The sequence below is a fragment of the Paroedura picta genome, chromosome 6 (genome assembly GCF_049243985.1).
Source record: "Paroedura picta isolate Pp20150507F chromosome 6, Ppicta_v3.0, whole genome shotgun sequence".
Taxonomy (NCBI): Eukaryota; Metazoa; Chordata; class Lepidosauria; order Squamata; family Gekkonidae; genus Paroedura; species Paroedura picta.
Genome location: NC_135374.1, coordinates 38,471,289 through 38,490,268, shown reverse-complemented (window position 1 = coordinate 38,490,268; position 18,980 = coordinate 38,471,289). Strand labels below are relative to the sequence as shown.

At 44.1% G+C, this 18,980-nt stretch overlaps 1 protein-coding gene across 13 annotated transcripts in view; it reads right to left on the bottom strand.

Moving 5' to 3' along the window:
* The window catches only part of PHLDB2 (pleckstrin homology like domain family B member 2), an 85,225-nt gene that overhangs the window by 52,295 nt on the left and 13,950 nt on the right, over nucleotides 1-18,980 (bottom strand). For all 13 annotated transcript variants that reach the window (XM_077342167.1, XM_077342178.1, XM_077342170.1 and 10 more), the window contains 2 exons: nucleotides 12,697-12,795; nucleotides 5,258-6,588 (listed from right to left, as the gene is read on the bottom strand). In XM_077342167.1, the coding sequence (XP_077198282.1) occupies nucleotides 5,258-6,588; nucleotides 12,697-12,742 (1,377 nt within the window). In that variant the 5' untranslated portion in view covers nucleotides 12,743-12,795. The remainder of the gene's footprint in view (nucleotides 1-5,257; nucleotides 6,589-12,696; nucleotides 12,796-18,980) is intronic.

The following is an 18,980-nucleotide window of genomic DNA, read 5'->3' as shown; positions in this document are numbered from 1 at the left end:
TCCATAGGCTAGATTGGCCAAATTTCCCAAAAAGTAACATAATATAGACACACATGGAAATGTACTATTGATGTAAAGTTAATCAAAAGCTGAGAGTGGTGGCCTGAGATAATACATATTTTAGAAGGTGGTCTCCAAACCAGATACTTTAGAAACACTAGTTGAAGCTACACCAAACAGATTTTTCTTTGCCACCCAGCAAGCCTTTAGATTTTGATCTTATAAAAGAGAGCATTTCACACAATGAAGAAAACCCCTGTGGGTCGAAACGCATTTGGTCTGTTCTGTCATGTGAAGTTAGATATGTGTTGTTTTTACTTTGTTTTTAATATATTATTGGTTCACTTGGTTTAATAAATATTTGTAATGATTTTTAGTATAGCTTTGCAGCTCAACTTTTGGGTTCCTGAAGCCTGTTACTCCATCAAAGAAGAAAACCAAGTTAGTCTGGCAAGACTTGTTGGTGACAAATCTATGCTGACTTCTCTGAATCACTAAATTGTCCTTCTAATATTAACAGATTTTCCCCTTCACTGCCCCAGCTCCCATGCAGGAGCACAAATCGGGTGTAGATGGGGTGCACAGGGCCAAATGCTCCCCCGTGTGGGTGCAGGAAGAGGTGGGGCAACCTGCCACGACTAAAACTCCAGCCTGCAGCTCGGCATGAAACCTCCAGTGCATAAACAGTCGGGGGCCCGTTATGCATGGCCACCGAAACGGCGATTTTGGGTAACATGGAAAATGCGGAGGGGGAAGACACGACGCATACCGGTTATGTACGGGGCGGGGCGCGACGGCGGCAAAACCCAGAGTAACCGATTATGCACGCGGCGATCCGGGCGCCGCTTCTGGTTGCGCCCCGGTCACCTGGAAGCTGCGCTTTCTTCCGCGTTTCATTGACGTGGCTTTTTCAGTGGCATGCACCGAAGCTGCGGCCAGTTGCAGCCGGCTCCGTGTGTTATCGGTGATTTTAGTCGCCGCCATTCCACCCCGAATGTGCGCTAAAACCCCCGTGCATAATGGGTCATAGTGAGCTTATCCTATCTTCTCTTTTACTTTGAGTTTGCACCTCACATACCTAAAGAAGCATTTCTTTTTGTATCAAGCCTTCCTGGCCAGCCTCAGCTTATTCTGAGTTTTGGCTGCTCCGATGGCTGACATACAATACCTAGTAACACAGAAATAATCTTCTTTAGACGTATGTCCTTCCCTCTACCTTTTTCTTTCTTAGCTAATCATGGAGTTCTCTATTCATTCACATTGGCTTTTTGGATACCCTATCAAGTTTCAATCTTGCTGAAATAGTAATGGTTTGAGCTTGCAAGAGCACTTGTTTTAGAAGAGCCAATCCCTAACTTGCTCCTTTCTCTTCTAGCATTCTTGCCCTTGAATGACTGTCATTCCTCAATCTCCAGTCCTTAAAGTCTGACCTACCAAAATCTAACATACACATCTGGCTAAGAACTTCCTTGCCCCCTCCCAGAGCAAAAAAATGACTTGGAAATCATTCTGCATTGCCATTTCCTTTGATATATTTGTATTCGGAAAACAGTGTGAGTAATACATCATAGCCTGCACTTCAGCCGGAGATCAAAATGAAGAGTCTTTGTTGAATAACAGTAGAATTACATTTGCAGAAGTTTGACCTTTTGGTGCGGGGGGGGGAGCATCAGCAGTCTCTCTTATAAACCCGCCCTTCCTTCCAGGGCTGGGCTATCCAGTTATTTTGGTTCATAATTACTTCAAATAATCTGAACAGAGCTTTCAACTCCCACACTTTGACGAAATAGTTTGAAAGACAATTACCCTTACAGACAGCTAAAAATGGAAAATTAAATCAAGGGAGGAAATCCCTTCACATGTAAACATCCAGTTGCTCCAACATACCAGCTGGTCAATCCCTCCTGTTACAAGATTAAGATGGTCTTTAAAGAGTGGTGGTGCAAGGGAAACAAATAAGTCAGGAAAAAAATTTGTCTTAAATTTATGACAAAATAATTCATCAGATTTATACTCCTAAGGCTATAATTACTGGTTTCTCCAACTCCTTCATTACAGACATCCTTTTTCTGCTATGTACACATATCAGCAGTTTTCCAGTGTGTGCCACCATTTTGGGGAAGCGGATCATGTGATGCTAGATGCTCCACTCTTCATCAGACCCTCCTACTAGCAAACTGGTATAATAATGGACATAGTATAGTGCTTGTTCAGAGAACATGGAAGTCAAAGCAAAAAGTATAAAATTCACTCATATATGCCCATTGTATGATTTCTCACCACTTTAGTACTCATTCATTGATACATCAGAGCAGAATATAAGAGATACTAGAAAATTTCTATTTGTTCACGTCTGGACCTTTGGATATTTGAGGCCTAAAACATGTAAATATGACTCTTGCTTTCCTGATTAATTAAATTTGCCTGATGTGGGGAGGAAGGGTGGATGGCTGGGTTCAAAAGGCAGTTAATGCCTCCTAGAGCGTGGGGTTGGTTTCCCCAGCCTTGAAACAGGCAATGTTGCACCCACAATTAAACAAACCTACTCTAGATCAAGGAGATAATTACCAGCCAGATTCAAACATACTGTTCTGGAGTAACTCCTGGTAGATGACCTGTGCCAGGAGACACTATTGCTTATAAGCAAATGCCCAGGAGTAATATTTACCACTTTTTACTATCTATCAACCGTGGCCTTTCCTGGGCACCCACTGTACTGCATGCCCTGGTAACATCTAAATTAATTACTGTAATGCAGTGTATACAGAGCTGCCCTTGAATAGTGTTTGAAAACTTCAACTGGTGCAGACCTCTACAACTAGGATGTTGACTGGAGTTGGTTGTAGGGAGCATATGATCCTAGTTTTGGTCCATCTACACTAGCTCTCATTTTATTTCCAGTCACAATTCAGGGTTCTGGTGCTGACCAGTAAAATCTCTATATGGTTTGGGACTAGCATGCTCGAAGGAATGCCTACTCTTATAAAAAACTGACCATTACAGTAATCTTCTGAGGCTCTCTTTCAGGTGCCTTGCCTTCTGAAGTGAGAAGGCTACTCAAGAGGGCCTTCCTGGCCATGGTACCACTACTGTAAAACTTCCGTCCCAGGGATACTCATCCATATCTCTTGTCTCTGTTTTCCACCTATGGGTGAACACATATTTCTTCTATCTGGCACTCCCTCAGACCTTTTCCACATGGGGGAAAAGGCCAGGCCTACTATTCCCTGCTTCCACATGGCATCAGTGCCAGCCCAGCCCTGGCCCAAATCAGGCCCTCTGTGGCCCCACAACATGGGCATAGATATTTTCATGTTCCCTTTTGCCATCCCAGGTGTCAACGGGGCCTTATAGCAAGCCAGATTCGTGTGGAAGGGGAAGAGTCAGGCCTTCCAGGTCTGGCTCTTCTCCTGCCTATGGTGCCCCAGAGGTGACAAAAACTGGTCTGCTTAGTTCTGCGGTGCTTCACAGTGGTGTGGAGCTGACTGGGGCATTATTTATTATTTTTTTTACAAAGGTGGGATTGCATTGTAATGCAACATAATGCTTCTTCCTGCTTGCTCTGTTTTAATTGTTGAATCTGTATTTTTATATATTTATTTTATTCTTGGCTTTCTTGGTTTTCTTGTTGATTTACAATGTTCTGCTTTTACTTGTTAGTGATTTTGGTAGCTGTGGTAGGGCACTAATAATACAAATTCTGTTAAGTAAACAAATAATAAAATCCATGTCATTATGATCTTCAATTATGGAGCAGAGCCTATATCTTATTTTTAAAGAATATCTCATGAAAGTTCTGTGGTTCAAGCTGCCTTATTCCACAGACTACCATGTCACTCTTAAAGCAGTCGTATTTGTCTATCTAGTCCACAGATGTAAAACCTATAGCCTGGCTTATTCAGGTCTGTTATCCAATCCACAAGCAAATCTGGTGGTGGTGGTAGCAAGAGCAGCAAAAAAACCCACATCAGGTTGGCTGGTAGGAGAGTCTATCCCTCCCCTTCCCCTCTGTCTCTCTCGTTTGGGGCAAGCTGTGCACACACAACTGCCATCCCCTCTCTGTAGGAGAGCACTCAGTACATCACAGAACATTCAATGGGGAACTTCAATGTAGCTGCTTTATTGCAAAACAATTTCAGAAACAGACTAGTGATTGATGAACCCCTGTCACCTGCCGCAGCCTAACAGAGATACTGGTTTCTTATCTCAATATACATGCGAATGTCATTCAGTTCTTGCATCAGTCTTTTATTATGATGTATGCTAATCTGCTCCTATTCACAGGTCTTACCAATTGTCTTAATCCAATTTTAGTTCTAATTGGTCTTGCCTGGCAATATCTTCCTCACCCCTACCTGTTTGTAATAGTTGGTGAATTCCATTTCCTTGTATTTGAAGAAGTATGCAAGTACACAAAAGCTTATATCCAGAATAAAACTTTGCTGGTCTTAATTTAAGACTATGGCATCATTACCCTGAGATCACAGATACTGAACCCAATGAGGTACCCTTCAAAATTGTATATATATTGAGATAGAAGGCATCTTTTCCAGTAGAACTGTTGTGCTTTCCTAAGGAATTTTGCAGTTTACATATTACTTTTTTACCCCTTTATCTTCCTCAGCTATGAATAATAATTTGCTGAATATTTAATGCTCATACTTGCTGCCACAATTTATTGATGTCACATTACAAGGTTCTGTTTCTCCATTCGCAGAAAACGTCCACAGGAGCTTGATGAAGAGGTAGAAACTTAACCAAAAAGGGAAAGATTCCCTGATTCATCTGTCTAATATGTAAACAGAGTTTTCGGCTTGGTTTTCTTCAGCAAAACAAACACAAATATGTCCCCAAAGAGCTTAGCATGGAGACAGGGGCAAGTTATTCAGTTACCACAAAACAATGACATCAACTCATTTCTTTAAGTGCTGGATCCCTGCATTACACCATTTGTGGTTTGTATGTATGCAATCATTTTGGCAGAATGTACAGGATAAATGATTATAATTTCAATCAGTTTCCCATCTCCTACAGATAATTTTATGGCATTAGCAATTTCTTAAAGCAGCAATTTGTGCAGTCAAAGAATGGCTTAATGAATGTTCTTTCTGTTTTGTATAAGATTCAAACACTCAAATTTGAAAACATGGCCGCAGCATATTTACTCACTGCATATAAAGTTAACAATTTCTAGTTTAGCAAAGTCAGCTTTCAAAACCACAAAGAGTACTAAAAAGTCACAAGAAAACAGAATTACCAGTCGCTCCATCTCCTGCTCCTTGAGCCTTTCTTCCCTCTGTCTTCTGTGGTAGTCCATTAGATCATCCCTTCCTGAAAGAGAGCTAATGCTATTCTTCCTCTCCCTTATGGGCAGAGTTTGTCTGAAGCTTTCCAGCTCTGTTTCATCAAACTCCACTGAACTGTTGGACACTTTCCTTCTGCGAGGGAATGCTCTCTCAGCATCCACAGGAGAGAAAGAATTACTGGGGGTCATCCCTGAGAGTCCAGCTCTATCAAAGTCATCAGACACACATGAGGAAGAAGAGGCCAGAAGCATTTTCCGAGCTATACGGGGACTTGCAGGAACACTAAGAGTGGAATTCACATAAAAGTTTGTGTCAGTTGCAAAGTTTGTAAATGGCAAAGCTCCTGAGGCATGAGAAGAAAAATCAAGGTAATTGTCAACATCCAGTACACTTTGAGGTAGAAGATCTTTCTCCACAACCTTTTTTCTTTTGGAATTCCCAAGAGAGCTTCTTGGTGGTAAGCTCAGTGGAACAAGCTGGCTTTCTGATGATTTGTACAGCCTGGGCAATGAGCGGCTGTAAATTCCCATATGACTCAGTGAGCCACCAGAATACTTCCTGCTTCTAGATCCCAGCGTTTCCACGGTTGCTTCCTTCTGTTTAGCTTGCCTGGGCCGAAAGGATGGGATATCCTGAATGTTCATCCTCCTGCCTTGCTTTGGACTAGAGGGCATACTGGCAGCTCCAGAATTGCCAACTGGTGAAAGGATTATCTCACTCCCTGAGTTTCCATTCCAAATTGCAACAAGAGATCCAGAGTTTTTCCGCCCATCCAGTGTCCCTGGGAAGTAGACGTTATCATGAGATTTATTTTTCTGGCTGTACTTTGAATAGAGAAATTTCTCCAGATGTCCAAAGTGTTTTTCATTTTCTCTGTTGTAATAAATATCAAAGTCTCTCTTTCCTGGACTGTACCCACTTAAGGATGGAGACGTGCCTGATACAGAGCCCATATGCTTTGCAGAGACTGTCTTGTCTAAAAGATAGGAGCCCTCACAAGCCAATGGTTTGCTTACTTGAATTTTGGCCACGGCTGGTAAACTTTTTACACTGGATGCAGGGCTGGATTTAGGAGGAAGAGACTGTGAAAGAGTTAAATAAGAACCAGGACTGTCACAATTTGTTTTGAATTTCAGGCTTGATGAATATTTTTTCTGGTTAAGCCTGTCCATTAGATCCTGAAGATCATTTTCAAGAGATTTCACTACTGAATCCTTGCCTAAATTACTATTTTGTATTTCCACTGGGCTTTGCTTGAAGTCTTCCATCATCGTATTTGAATCTGAGAGAAGAAGAAAATATTTGACAGATGAACTATCGAAGTAATTCATGTTCAGTATCTCGTATGATACGAAAACCATAACAGAATGCTTTTCTCACAACAGTGATTACATTCTTGTAAGGTAGGGACCTAAAAGGTTAAGCAGCAGAATATATTAAACTAGAGGCAAAACCCATCACACCCAGGGAAACAATGGGTGCTAAGATGCACTGTGGCCTTCCAGGAGGCTGACTACATGGCAAGAAAGATTTAAAATATCTGGCGTAATCTAACCAGAGTTACAAATATGGATAAGTTGTTACCCAAACCAATATACCTGTAGGGCCTGTAGTGTTCAGAGTGTCCTCCTCACCTGTTGGTGTCAAACACTTGATAGCAGAGTACTTAGTTTATCAGGGCCAAACTATCCAATGTATACCAGACTCCCAACTTGGGGCAACACTCCCAAGAAGGAACAACAAAGCAGTTCTTAAATGAGAAGAGACTACTGTAATGCGTTGTGCATTGGTCCCCCCACAAAATCTATTCAGAAACTCCAGCAGGTCCAGAATGCCATCACTCAGAACTAGATGGAGCTTACATATTACTTTTGTTCCACACTCAATTGGCTGCCCAACTGTTACCGGGCTCAGTTTAAGATACTGGCTATCATGTACAAAGTCCTTTATGACTTTGGCCCTCTTATTTGCAGGACCGCTTCTCTTCCTATGCTCCAAAATGACAACTTCACTCAAGGCAGAAGGGACTTCTGAAGGTGCCAGTGGGCAAAATCAACAACTGCCTATAGAGGTAGATCAAGATGGGTAGCTGTGTTAGCATGTCTGTAGCAGCAGAAAAGAGCAAGTCCAGTAGCACTTCAAAGACTAACATTTGCGGCAAGATATGAGCTTTCATGAGTCACGGATCACTTTTTCAGATCTTCAGAAGTAAGCAGTGACTCAAGAAAGCTCATACCCTGCCACAAATTTGGTTAATTTTTCAGGTGTGACTAGACTCTTGATCTTTTCTATTACTTGGTTAGTTTTAAATGTGACTAAATTTCTGGCTTCTGCCCTGTGGAATGGCTTGACCCTGGAGGTCAAGAAAACTCCCAGTCTTCAGGTCTTCCGCAAACTATGCAAAACTGAACTATCCAAGAGTGCAACATAGTTGCACTAAAAAAATGTTTTTACAAGCTTACTGTGGTCTATACTACTTTGTTTAGCTTATTGTATCTAGGATCCCATGTATGTAATTTTTGTACTGTTTAATGCACTGGTTAAACGGCTGGGAAAAGTCTCAGGAAATCAGTGAGGTAAAGTCATCCAAATTGGTTAGGTCACACCTCCATTTGCTCCAGGCAGGGCTATGCAGATTTGTGTGATGCCTCTTGTTGGAAAGATTGAGGTTAACCCTCCAGTTGTGTTCTAGCCCAGCTCCATGTCATCTTCTATAATTTTTGTGGTGGGGGGGGGGTAGATTACTTTGCCTTACTGAAGGGAAGAAATCTTCAGGTAAGTTAAAATGTTTCATTCTCCTTCAGTGGGGGAAATCATCCAAATTGGTTATCAATACCCAAACTATGCCAAAGTGATGGATTTGATGTACAGTTTACAGTTCCACCACCTGTTGCAACACCAATATGCCAAAAATTGTCTCCACAGATTCTACCTGGTTATATAATTCGACAAAGGTCAAAAAGGTGGACCAAGTGGCAGCTCTGCAAACATCCACTACAGAAGCCCTGGTATAGAATGCTGCTGTAGTTGCTGCTGCTTTGGTTGAATGGCCTGCCATGTTTCTAGGTGAAGCAAGCCTTGCAACTTGTATGCCTTTTGGATGCATTGTTTTACCCAGAAGGCTGTAGATTAGCGATCCCCAACCTGTGGTCTGTGGACCACATGTGGTCCATCGACTAATTGGAGGTGGGCCATGAAGGACGCCTTCTCCCCCCCCCCCGGCCCTTTACTTCATCCTCCCCCCCGGCCCTTTACAATAGCGATCCCCAACCTGTGGGCCGTGGACCACTTGTGGTCCTTCGACTAATTGGAGGTGGGCCCCGAAGTATGCCTTCCCCCCCCCCGGCCCTTTACTTCACACACCCCCGGCCCTTTACAACACACTTTGTCTCCCATCACTCCCAGATGGGACTATCTTGTTGCAGAGAAACAAGCTCAGGGTTCCCATTGATTTGTTATTGTCATGAGTTAAAATTTCCATAAAAATAAAATGTTCCTTATGTTCATTGTTGTGGCATGTCTGTATCTTATTTTGAAGGGATGTTTAAACATTACCATAGTGGTCAGAGAGTGTTAGGGCAGTGGTTGAGAGTAGAGGAGTAAACTACCCCACCCCACCGGGCCTCAGTAAAAGGTGTTGAGTGGTCCCCGGTGAGTGGTCCCGGCGTTGAGTGGTCCCCAGTGATAAAAAGGTTGGGGAACACTCCTTTACAACACACTTTGGGTGTCATTGTCTCCCATCACTCCCAGATGGGACTATCTCGTTGCAGAGAAACAAGCTCAGGGTTCCCATTGATTTGTCATTGTCATGAGTTAAAATTTCCATGAAAATAAAATGTTCCTTATGTTCATTGTTGTGGCATGTCTGTATCTTATTTTGAAGGGATGTTTAAACATTACCATAGCGATCAGAGAGCGTTAGGGCAGTGGTTGAGAGTAGAGGAGTAAACTACCCCACCCCACCGGGCCTCAGTAAAAGGTGTTGAGTGGTCCCCGGTGAGTGGTCCCGGCGTTGAGTGGTCCCCAGTGATAAAAAGGTTGGGGAACACTCCTTTACAACACACTTTGGGTGTCATTGTCTCCCATCACTCCCAGATGGGACTATCTCGTTGCAGAGAAACAAGCTCAGGGTTCCCATTGATTTGTCATTGTCATGAGTTAAAATTTCCATGAAAATAAAATGTTCCTTATGTTCATTGTTGTGGCATGTCTGTATCTTATTTTGAAGGGATGTTTAAACATTACCATAGCGATCAGAGAGCGTTAGGGCAGTGGTTGAGAGTAGAGGAGTAAACTACCCCCCCACCAGGCCTCAGTAAAATTGTCAAGCGTTGAGTGGTCCCCAGTGATAAAAAGGTTGGGGACCACTGCTGTAGATGACTTCCAACACTCTCTTGCCCAAATTTTGACAACTGTAAGAAACAAAGGCTCAGTGTGTCTGAAAGTAGCTGTTCTGCTCAACTAAGTGACTACAGTTCTATGCACATCCAGTTTATGACACATCTTTTCCTTAGGGTAAGTCGATTTGGAGCAGAAAGAAGGTAATTTCACTCATTGGTTGATTTGAAAGACAGTATTGACCTTAGGCACAAAGAAAGGGTTTATTCTCAAAACAATTGAGTCCTTATGAACTATACAAGTTCTGTCAATGTTAAGGGCTCAAAAGGAGCCTTTGGTCCATAGTACTATGGAGATGTTCCAAGTTGGAAATCCATGTCTCACAGGTGGAGCTAGTTGTCTAAGTTCTCTTTAGAAAGCATTTGACATGTCTATTTGTTGACAAGTTCCTTCTTTGATCCTAAGGCTGCATTAAATGGTACAACCTATCACCTTAAACTGTTTGGTTTAAGACCCTGTTTTCAAGGCTTCAAATAGTCCAGCTTATTATTATCTGCTCATTTTTTAAAGTTACAAACATGTGATTATAGCCATGCCTAGTGGCAGGCCTTCTAGACCAGGGGTAGTCAAAGTGCGGCCCTCCAGATGTCCATGGACTACAATTCCCAGGAGCCCCTGCCAGCATTCGCTGGCAGGGGCTCCTGGGAATTGTAGTCCATGGACATCTGGAGGGCCGCACTTTGACTACCCCTGTTCTAGACAATAAAATGAACTCTACTATTTCTCTGATATTCTGGAAAATGATGTGATAATATCTACCACCTAATTGGCTGGCCAGCATCTCTTTCTAATCCATGGCTGTTTCTTGCCTTGCTGTTGTGTGAGGAGAGGCCAACTTGAAGCTTTGAGTTCTTACTCTCCACAGGGGGTTCTCTCAAGCCTCATCTCCACTGTCTGACGTTTTGGGTGGGAGGGGGGACTTTCCCTTGCTTAGTCTTTTTTTTCTTGGCAGACAAAACTATTGTATTTTTAATGCCTAGGGTGACTTGTCCTCCTCCATTACTTCCATAAAGGGCAAGTTCCATCCACTATTTTGGCATGGATCAGAGCTCAAGCATTCTGCCAGAACAGAACTATTCAAACTGAAGAGTCAGCTTTGATCTTTCCAACAGGGGTTCTTGCACAAATCTGCATAGCCTATCTGGCGTGAATGAGACACAACCCAACCAATGTGAATAACTTCCCCCACCAAAGAAGAAAGGTGGACCATAGATGTAAATAAAATTTAATATTATAGATAGACTAGGGGCAAAGCCCGTTGTATCCAAGAATACAACGGGCACTAGAGCTTGGCAGTGGGAAGAGGAAGGGGAAGAGTTGTCCAGTCTGTAAGGGCATGGGGGTTGAATGTTGAGGCCTACTGCACAGGGTTGTGCAGATGAAACAGGAGACAAAAAAACAGTATCATCTGCAGAATAACGCTGTGCAGTGGACTCAAACCTCCAGAGAGTTGCAAAGAAGAAAGACACATGGCTTGGCTGTGTCTAACCCCTGGCCAGAGCAGTATTTTAAGTGAGAAGGGGCTTTTCTGTGGCCTCCCTGTCAGGCAACTGTTTGGCAGAAGGGGAAAGTCCCCCCCCCTCAAAAGGAAGGCCCTCAGTCTCCCCTGCGTTGCTCTTGGAAAGGCCTCCTTCCCTCAGTCAGGGCCTGTCAGAGGTTCCTTCGCAGCAGGCCTGAAGGGGGGGGGAGGGGGAGCACTCTGCAGCCTCCTGCCAGCTCTTTCAGGTTTCTGAGGCAATTTGCAGTTGGACATGGCAGTTAGGACAGCCTTGGGGCAAAAAGGGCTGGCACAGCCTGTCCAAGCCTCTGTTCTCATCCCCCTTCGCAGCCCTACTGACCTCCTCTCCCTGCGGTGGTCAGGAGCAGACTGGCAGCCATTTCTCCAGATCGCCCCTGGCTGGATGGAATTTTGATCTGTCCTGGTGAGGGGCAAATCGGAAGGCGCTTTGCGCCTTCCGATTGGCCCCTCCGTTTGTCAGTCCAGGGCCATGGGACCAATTGTTGCCCTTCCTCATCACGGACTGAGCCCACACCAACACCCCTTACTGTTTTATTAAGAGGGAAAAGATACTTTTGCAATTACTTCATATTGTGATCCGCCTCAACTGGTTGGGTGAGGTGGGATATAAATCAAATTATAAATAAATAAATATTACTCTTATAATCAGTTTCCAGTTAATAAAAAGTTCAAAATTATTACCAATATAACAATAATTTATCTTATTGAATACCTGTTCAAATCCATAATTCAGTAGTTCTAAAAGGATCAGATTTATCTGAAAGAAAAGTAAGTTTCTATGTTGATAAAACTAGGCTTGTTTTTAACTTAAGGTGTTGTTTAGGCTGTTTTTGGTATTAATTTCTCTAGCTATGATTTAGAAATGGTTTTGTTGGAACTTTTTTACTTAGCATAGTCAAAACGGTTAATTTTTATAGGTGTCAGAGGAATTTATTCCGCTTGGAGGTTAGCTAGAATTTCAATTGATTGACTTTCATTATGGAATGTATGCCTCATTTGGAAGGAAGTATTTGCAACTTAAAGTTATAATGAAACATTGTCTTTTCTTTCTTGCCTGGTTTCTTAAAACAGAAAACAGAACCTATCCCGGGCTATACTAAACAATTTCACAATCAATACAAATAAACGTTTCTTATAAGAGATAAGAAACGTTTATTTGTATTTATTGTGAAATTGTTTAGTATAGCCCGGGGATAGGTTCTGTTTTCTGTTACAATAATTTTGAACCGTCCCTTTTTTTTTTTCATGGTGGTTTCTTAAAATAAGCAATTCATTGTAGATTCAGCATTATTGGATTGACAGAGCCAACAGTGCATCTTTTCTTAAGTAAAATTCATTCAGGTAGCATAGTTGTATACTAAATTACTGAAGTAACTGTGGATTACAGCCTAAATTTATACCCAGAATATTTAAAAACATCAATACATTATAAGAGAAGATCATAGTTCTATATGTAAATAATGCAACTCATACCTGTCCCAACACTCTGGTAGGCAAAGGTATTTCTATTTGACATCATTTTTCTTTTTGCCAAAAGGACCAAGTCTGACTCAAAATTATGAATTCTGACTCCTGAAAATAAACAGAAATATTACTTTAATACATAGTCAGGTGGGTAGACATGTTGGTCTGAAGCTGCAGAATGAAGTTTGAATCGTGGCTCCTTTTAAGATCAATTAATTTGTAATCATGGTATAAGCCTGCACACTTCTTCAGATAAATATGTTTGAAGACACAAACATAGCCTTGACTCAGATTCTGGGCATAAAGTAACATCAATATGATTTATGACATCCTTGTAACAAGACTCCCTAAAGAAAAAATTGTCAATGAAAGTTGAGAACTGTGTTTTTAAAGTTCTCGTGTACTCTAATGTTCACACATACATGTACTGTTGCCATTCATTTGGATGGAAGGGACTGTTCCATGTGTCATATGCTATTTTGGTCTATCAAAATAAATTAGGACACAGTTAAAGGTAGCAGAACTCTGTCTGCATATTGTGGTTTCCATGTTTAGAACAGGTATTTGGCTTAGAGTATATATTGCTCTACTATTTACCCCTTTTGGAATGAAGCCATATATAGCTACTGAACAAGCACCTTCTTTATAAAAATGTCATTAATTAATCCATTGTTAAATTCATTTAGATTTGTATTGGAAATATGCTCCAAGGATCCAGAATGGATGACAATATTTTAAAACATATATAAATATTTTTAATACAAATATTAAGAACTCCACTAAATATATGCCTTATACAGATTATTCCAGCCTACCATTAGTGATCTTGAAAAAATATATACTATTCCAAAAGATGCTTCAGTAGAGCTTGGAAAAGTGGGAGGAATACGTAACACAGTTAGACAGGATCATAATTAGGGAGAGAGAACCCTTTATTTTCATTGCTACATTTTGTTGGCATGCTATATAATCTCAGTACATTCATTCTTCAAAATATTTTTATCCCAGCATGGAATCTTGTGTGCAGGATTTAAGACATGAATGTTTGAAGAACATTTAATAAAGATCAAAGGTGCTATGTAAATGTTATGAATATAAGAAAACTGGAACAAACTTTCATTTCTTCCGATTTGTCTGCCCAAACATCTTTTACCAACATGATACATGAGCAAAGCTGTAAAAAACACAATGATCAAACATATCTATTATTTGAAGTTTCTAAGGGAGTTGTACTAATGGAGAAACTTGCAGGGTTTTTTCCATTTTGCATAATACTGAAGCAAACATTAAAATCTACAAATAGGAATGTAAATTATTTAGAAACAAACATGACAAACAAAAACCTATCCTTATCCATGGTTCCTCTATATATTTTTGAAACAGACTGGGGGGGTAGAACGTGTCTGGCTGTCCAAGTTGGAATAGGGCCAATCAGGGTGTCCCTGCAGCTCCCGCCCTCTTTCCCTGGACTCTAGCCTCTTTGCTCTCAGACGTGCCCTAAGTGCCTGGAGCCAGCAGCAGGTAAGGGGAGAGGGCCCTGGGCAAAGGGTCATGGTGGAGGACCTGCTAGCGAGGGCCTCTTGGCCTGCTAGGCTGAGCCTGCTAACGAGGACCTCCCAGCCTAAGCAGGGCCTGCTAACGAGCCCCTTCCAGACTGCTGACTGCCTGCTAAGGCGCTCCATCCTGGGCCCACTAACAAGCTGGCCAGCCCCGCCCACCCCACTTGATCCAGCTGCAAGATGCGGTCCAAAGCCACCTTAAGCTGCCTGGCTGCAGGCCCGGGGAGGGGACCCTTTCAAGGCCCGTTCTTAGGAACAGGCTTTGAAGCTAGTCTAAAGAATAACATTAAAATCTGTTTTATACTTGCCTGGAAATATTGGAAGCAGAGCTGGTAAACAGCTAAATGAAACACCATATGACTACATGAAACCAGCCACATCCCTCCCCCAAAGGGCCACTTGGCACTGGTTAGTTGTTTGTTAAATATAAATTTAATATTATCAAGAGGTGGAAAGGAACTTAATAGTGACCAAAAGTCATTTGATGGAACTAATAAATACCACTTGTTTCCACATAATTAAGGTTCACTTTACAGCCAACCTTTGCATTATACATTACTCAAAGTACCTGTGATTATTATTCCTTGATTCCTGCTCAAATTCCCAAGGAATCAGCCAGGATTCTGTCAAGCGCACAGGAAACTCACAACAAAACTTATTCAAAAGAAAAATAGTTTTATTGATTAGCACTACACGCAATGGACTGAAAAGTCAAATCTGACTAGAAGCCAGATTTGCCTCAGCTTATCAATACATTTCTCCCGCCCAAAACTTGACAGTTCCCAAGGGGGGGAGGTGAGTGAGAAAAGACATATGTGAAACCAAAACAGGATTCCAAACTCCCATCCTTGAAAGAGGTGACAAACAGCCCTTTCTGCCCATAACAAGATAAGGTTAACATAACATCACTATTCTATTTTATTGCTTACAAACTACAAGGCCGGGACTAGCAGGCGCCGGGCCCCAACTAGTAATATAACTGACATGGAGGAACTCAGGCTAATTTATGACAGAGATTCTACAATCCTGACATCCCTCCACATTAAAACTAACTTCACTCCCCCACCTAGCCGGCATCAACCGGGCGAGGACAATCAGGAAATGCTCGATGGAAAGCCCGGAGAAGGCGGGGTGCCTTCACGTTCCCAGCCTCAACCCACTCTTTATCCCCAGAGGGGAAATCCTTCCAATCGACCAAATATTGAAGGCGACCCTTATGCAATCGAGAGTCTAAGATTTGGTTGACTTCATAGTGGGTGTCCTTATCGATGTAAATTGGAACAGGCATAGATGGAGGAGGGTGCCACTCGTCCGGGGCTGGAGCTCTTCGCAGCAGGCTGGAATGAAAAACCGGATGCACATTCCTGTAAGTTTTTGGCAGAGCTAGCTCCACAGTCACAGCATTTATCAGTTTCACCACTTTAAATGGTCCCACATACTTTGGACCAAGTTTCTTGGATTTCTGCTGGCACCTTAAGTTTTTTGTAGACAGGTAGGCTAAATCACCCACTTTCCAATCAGGTGCAGGTACTCTCTTCTTATCAGCTTGAGCCTTATAGGCATGTTTGGCTTCCTTGAGACTAGCAACGATCTCTGGCCAGCCCATACTGATGGAGGCTGCCCATTTGTTTATGTCAGGAACCTCCGCGGAGCTAAGTCCCCAGGTGGGGGCTGACACCAAATCAGTTCCGTACACCACCTTGAAGGGCGATACCCCAGTTGAGGAGTGGACCCCATTGTTATAGGCGAATTCAGCAAGTGGCAATAAAGAAACCCAATCATCCTGCTGGTGATTGATGAAACAGCGTAAGTACTGTTCTAGGATTTGGTTTACTCTTTCGGTCTGGCCATTTGACTCTGGGTGATAGCCTGAGGTGAGGGCTTGCTCCACACCTAATAGCTTAAGAAGCTCCCTCCAAAACTTGGAAACGAACTGGGGGCCCCGATCCGTCAGGACACGTGTCGGGATCCCGTGCAGACGTACCACGTGTTTAATAAAAAGAGAGGCCAGTTTTGGTGCTGAGGGCACTCCCGTGCAGGGGATGAAATGAGCCTGTTTGGAAAAAGCATCCACTACTACCCAGATAACAGTGTTCCCTTGGCTGGGGGGCAGGTCTGTGATAAAGTCCATAGTCACATCAGTCCATGGACGTGAGGGGGTGGGCTGTGGTTGCAAAAGCCCCTTCCTCTTGCCCCCAATTGGTTTTGAGGCAATACAAATGGGGCACCCCTGCACATATTTTTCCACATCTTTACGCAAGGATGGCCACCAGTACTGTCTCCTAACCAGGTGCAGAGTTTTTACAAAACCAAAATGTCCAGCGGTTTTTGCATCGTGGCAAAGTTTTAAAACTTTTCCCCGGGCCGCGGCAGGCACAAAGAGTCTTTCGCCTTTGAAAAAGAGCCCCCCCTTTTCAGACAGATCAGGGCGGAGGGAACAAAACTCTGGGTCAGTTGACAACTCCTTTTGGACCCAGCCCCCTGGGATGGGCGTATCAGTTTTTTTGTGGCTGCGCGTCACAGCGGCCATCCCCAGTTGGGCGGGGGTAAAGACGGTATCCACCAATGGGTCTCGTTTGCTGTTGTACTGAGGCAGGCGCGATAGTGCATCAGCCAAAAAATTCAGTTTGCCAGGGAGATGCTTTAGGGAGAAGTTGAAACGAGCAAAAAACTCCGCCCATCTCATTTGCTTGGCGGAAAGCGAGCGGGGCTGCTTGAGTGCCTGAAGGTTTTTATGATCTGTCCAGACTACAAACGGGATCGTGGACCCCTCCAGCCAATGCCGCCAGGTGGAAAGGGCCAATTTCACTGCAGCCGCCTCTTTTTCCCAAATTGCCCAATTTCTTTCCGCAGCTGAAAATTTCTTTGATAAATAGGCCAGGGGGTGCAATTTCCCGTCCCCCCCTTCTTGGAGGATCACGGCCCCCATTGCTACGTCCGAGGAATCTACTTGTACTGTAAATTGCTTAGAGGGGTCGGCATGGGCCAACACAGGTTCAGACGTGAATAACAGTTTTAATTTATCAAACGCCTCCTGACAGGCGGGAGTCCAAAGGAGAGGCGCCCCAGGTCGGCTTGCCGTCTTCCCCCCTTTGGTTTTTAACAAGTCAGTGAGGGGCAGCGCAACCTTGGCAAAGTTGGGAATGAAGGTCCTGTAAAAATTTGCGAATCCTAAGAAACTTTGTAATTGCCTCCTGGTGCGGGGAGGCTCCCACACCAGCAAATCGCGCACTTTGCCAGGGTCCATTTCGATCCCAGCCTGGGAGACCCGGAAACCCAAAAACTCCACTGCATCGCGGTGGAACTCACATTTTGACAGTTTAGCAAACAATTGGTGCTTCCGCAAGCGGCGGAGCACTTCGCGGACCAGCTTAGTATGACTCTCAACATTTTCTGAATACACAAGAATATCATCAATGTAAACCAACACCCCTTGGTACAATAAATCATGCATAATTTCATTTATCATATTCATGAACACGCCCGGAGCGCCGGCGAGGCCGAACGGCATTACGGTGTATTCAAACTGCCCCAGGGGCGTATTAAAAGCCGTTAAATATTCATGCCCCTTCTTGATCCGAACTCGATAGTAGGCTTCCCTTAAGTCCAGTTTCGTGAAAATGCTCGCCTTCCCCAAGTGGCCCAACAAGTCTTTTATCAGGGGAAGCGGGTAGGCGTTGCAGGTGGAGACCGCGTTCAACCCGCGGTAGTCGGTGCACAACCGCAGCGAACCGTCCTTCTTTTTTACGAAAAGGACCGGGGCTGCCAAGGAAGATGTGGCTGGTCTAATAAAACCCCTTGCTAGGTTTTTATCCAAAAATTCCCTAAGCTCCGCCATCTCCCGCGGGCTCATGGAATAAAGTTTGGCTTTGGGGAGAGGCTCTCCTTTCTTTAATTCGATGGCACAGTCAGTTTTGCGGTGGGGGGGAAGCTGGTTGCACTCCACCTCCGCGAACACATCACCAAAGTCCCGGTATTCAGGAGGGAGCGCGTCCACCCCCACCCCCAAAGCAGCCACCACCCCGGACCTCGGAGGACCCTGCTGCCGCGTGTGCTGCTCGCAGGCGGCGGAGGTAAATTCCACAGTCCCTTCCTTCCACTTCACAAGGGGATCATGTTCCCTCAGCCAATCCAACCCCAACACGCATGGGAAGGCAGAGTGAGGGGCCACCAAAGGTTGGATTTGCTCCCAATGTTTTTTTATGTCCAAGTCCATGGGGCGAGTCTTTGCCGTAGCTTCCCCTCCGGGAGCGCATTTCCCATCTAACTGGGTGATTGGCAAGGGTTCCTTCAGTGCCACTTTCCCCACCCCCAAAGTCTCGGCCAGTGCTGGGCTCACTAGGGATTGGGTGCACCCCGAGTCCACGATACATCGGATTCCCACCGTTTTTCCCGACTTGGGGTTAGAGAGGTTGGCCGGTAGGAGTAGCAAGGGGGAATCACTCACCACGCGTTTGCCCCTGTTGGCGGCCTGCTGGCGGGGCGCCTTTACAGCAGACCGTCCTCGTTTCCCGACTGCTCCTCAGCTTGATCCTCGTCCTCCAGCCCGCTTCCCTCCTCCGAGTCGTCTACCGCTGGCACGGCAGTCACTGGAACCAGGAGAGATTTGGTGCTTTTCTTCGTGGTGGTTTTCTTGGCAGGCGCGGCTTTCGATGGGGCGCTGCTCGCAGCTTTCGGGGTCGAAGCCGCTTTCGTTGGGCAGTGTGCGAGGAAGTGCCCGGCTTGGCCACATCC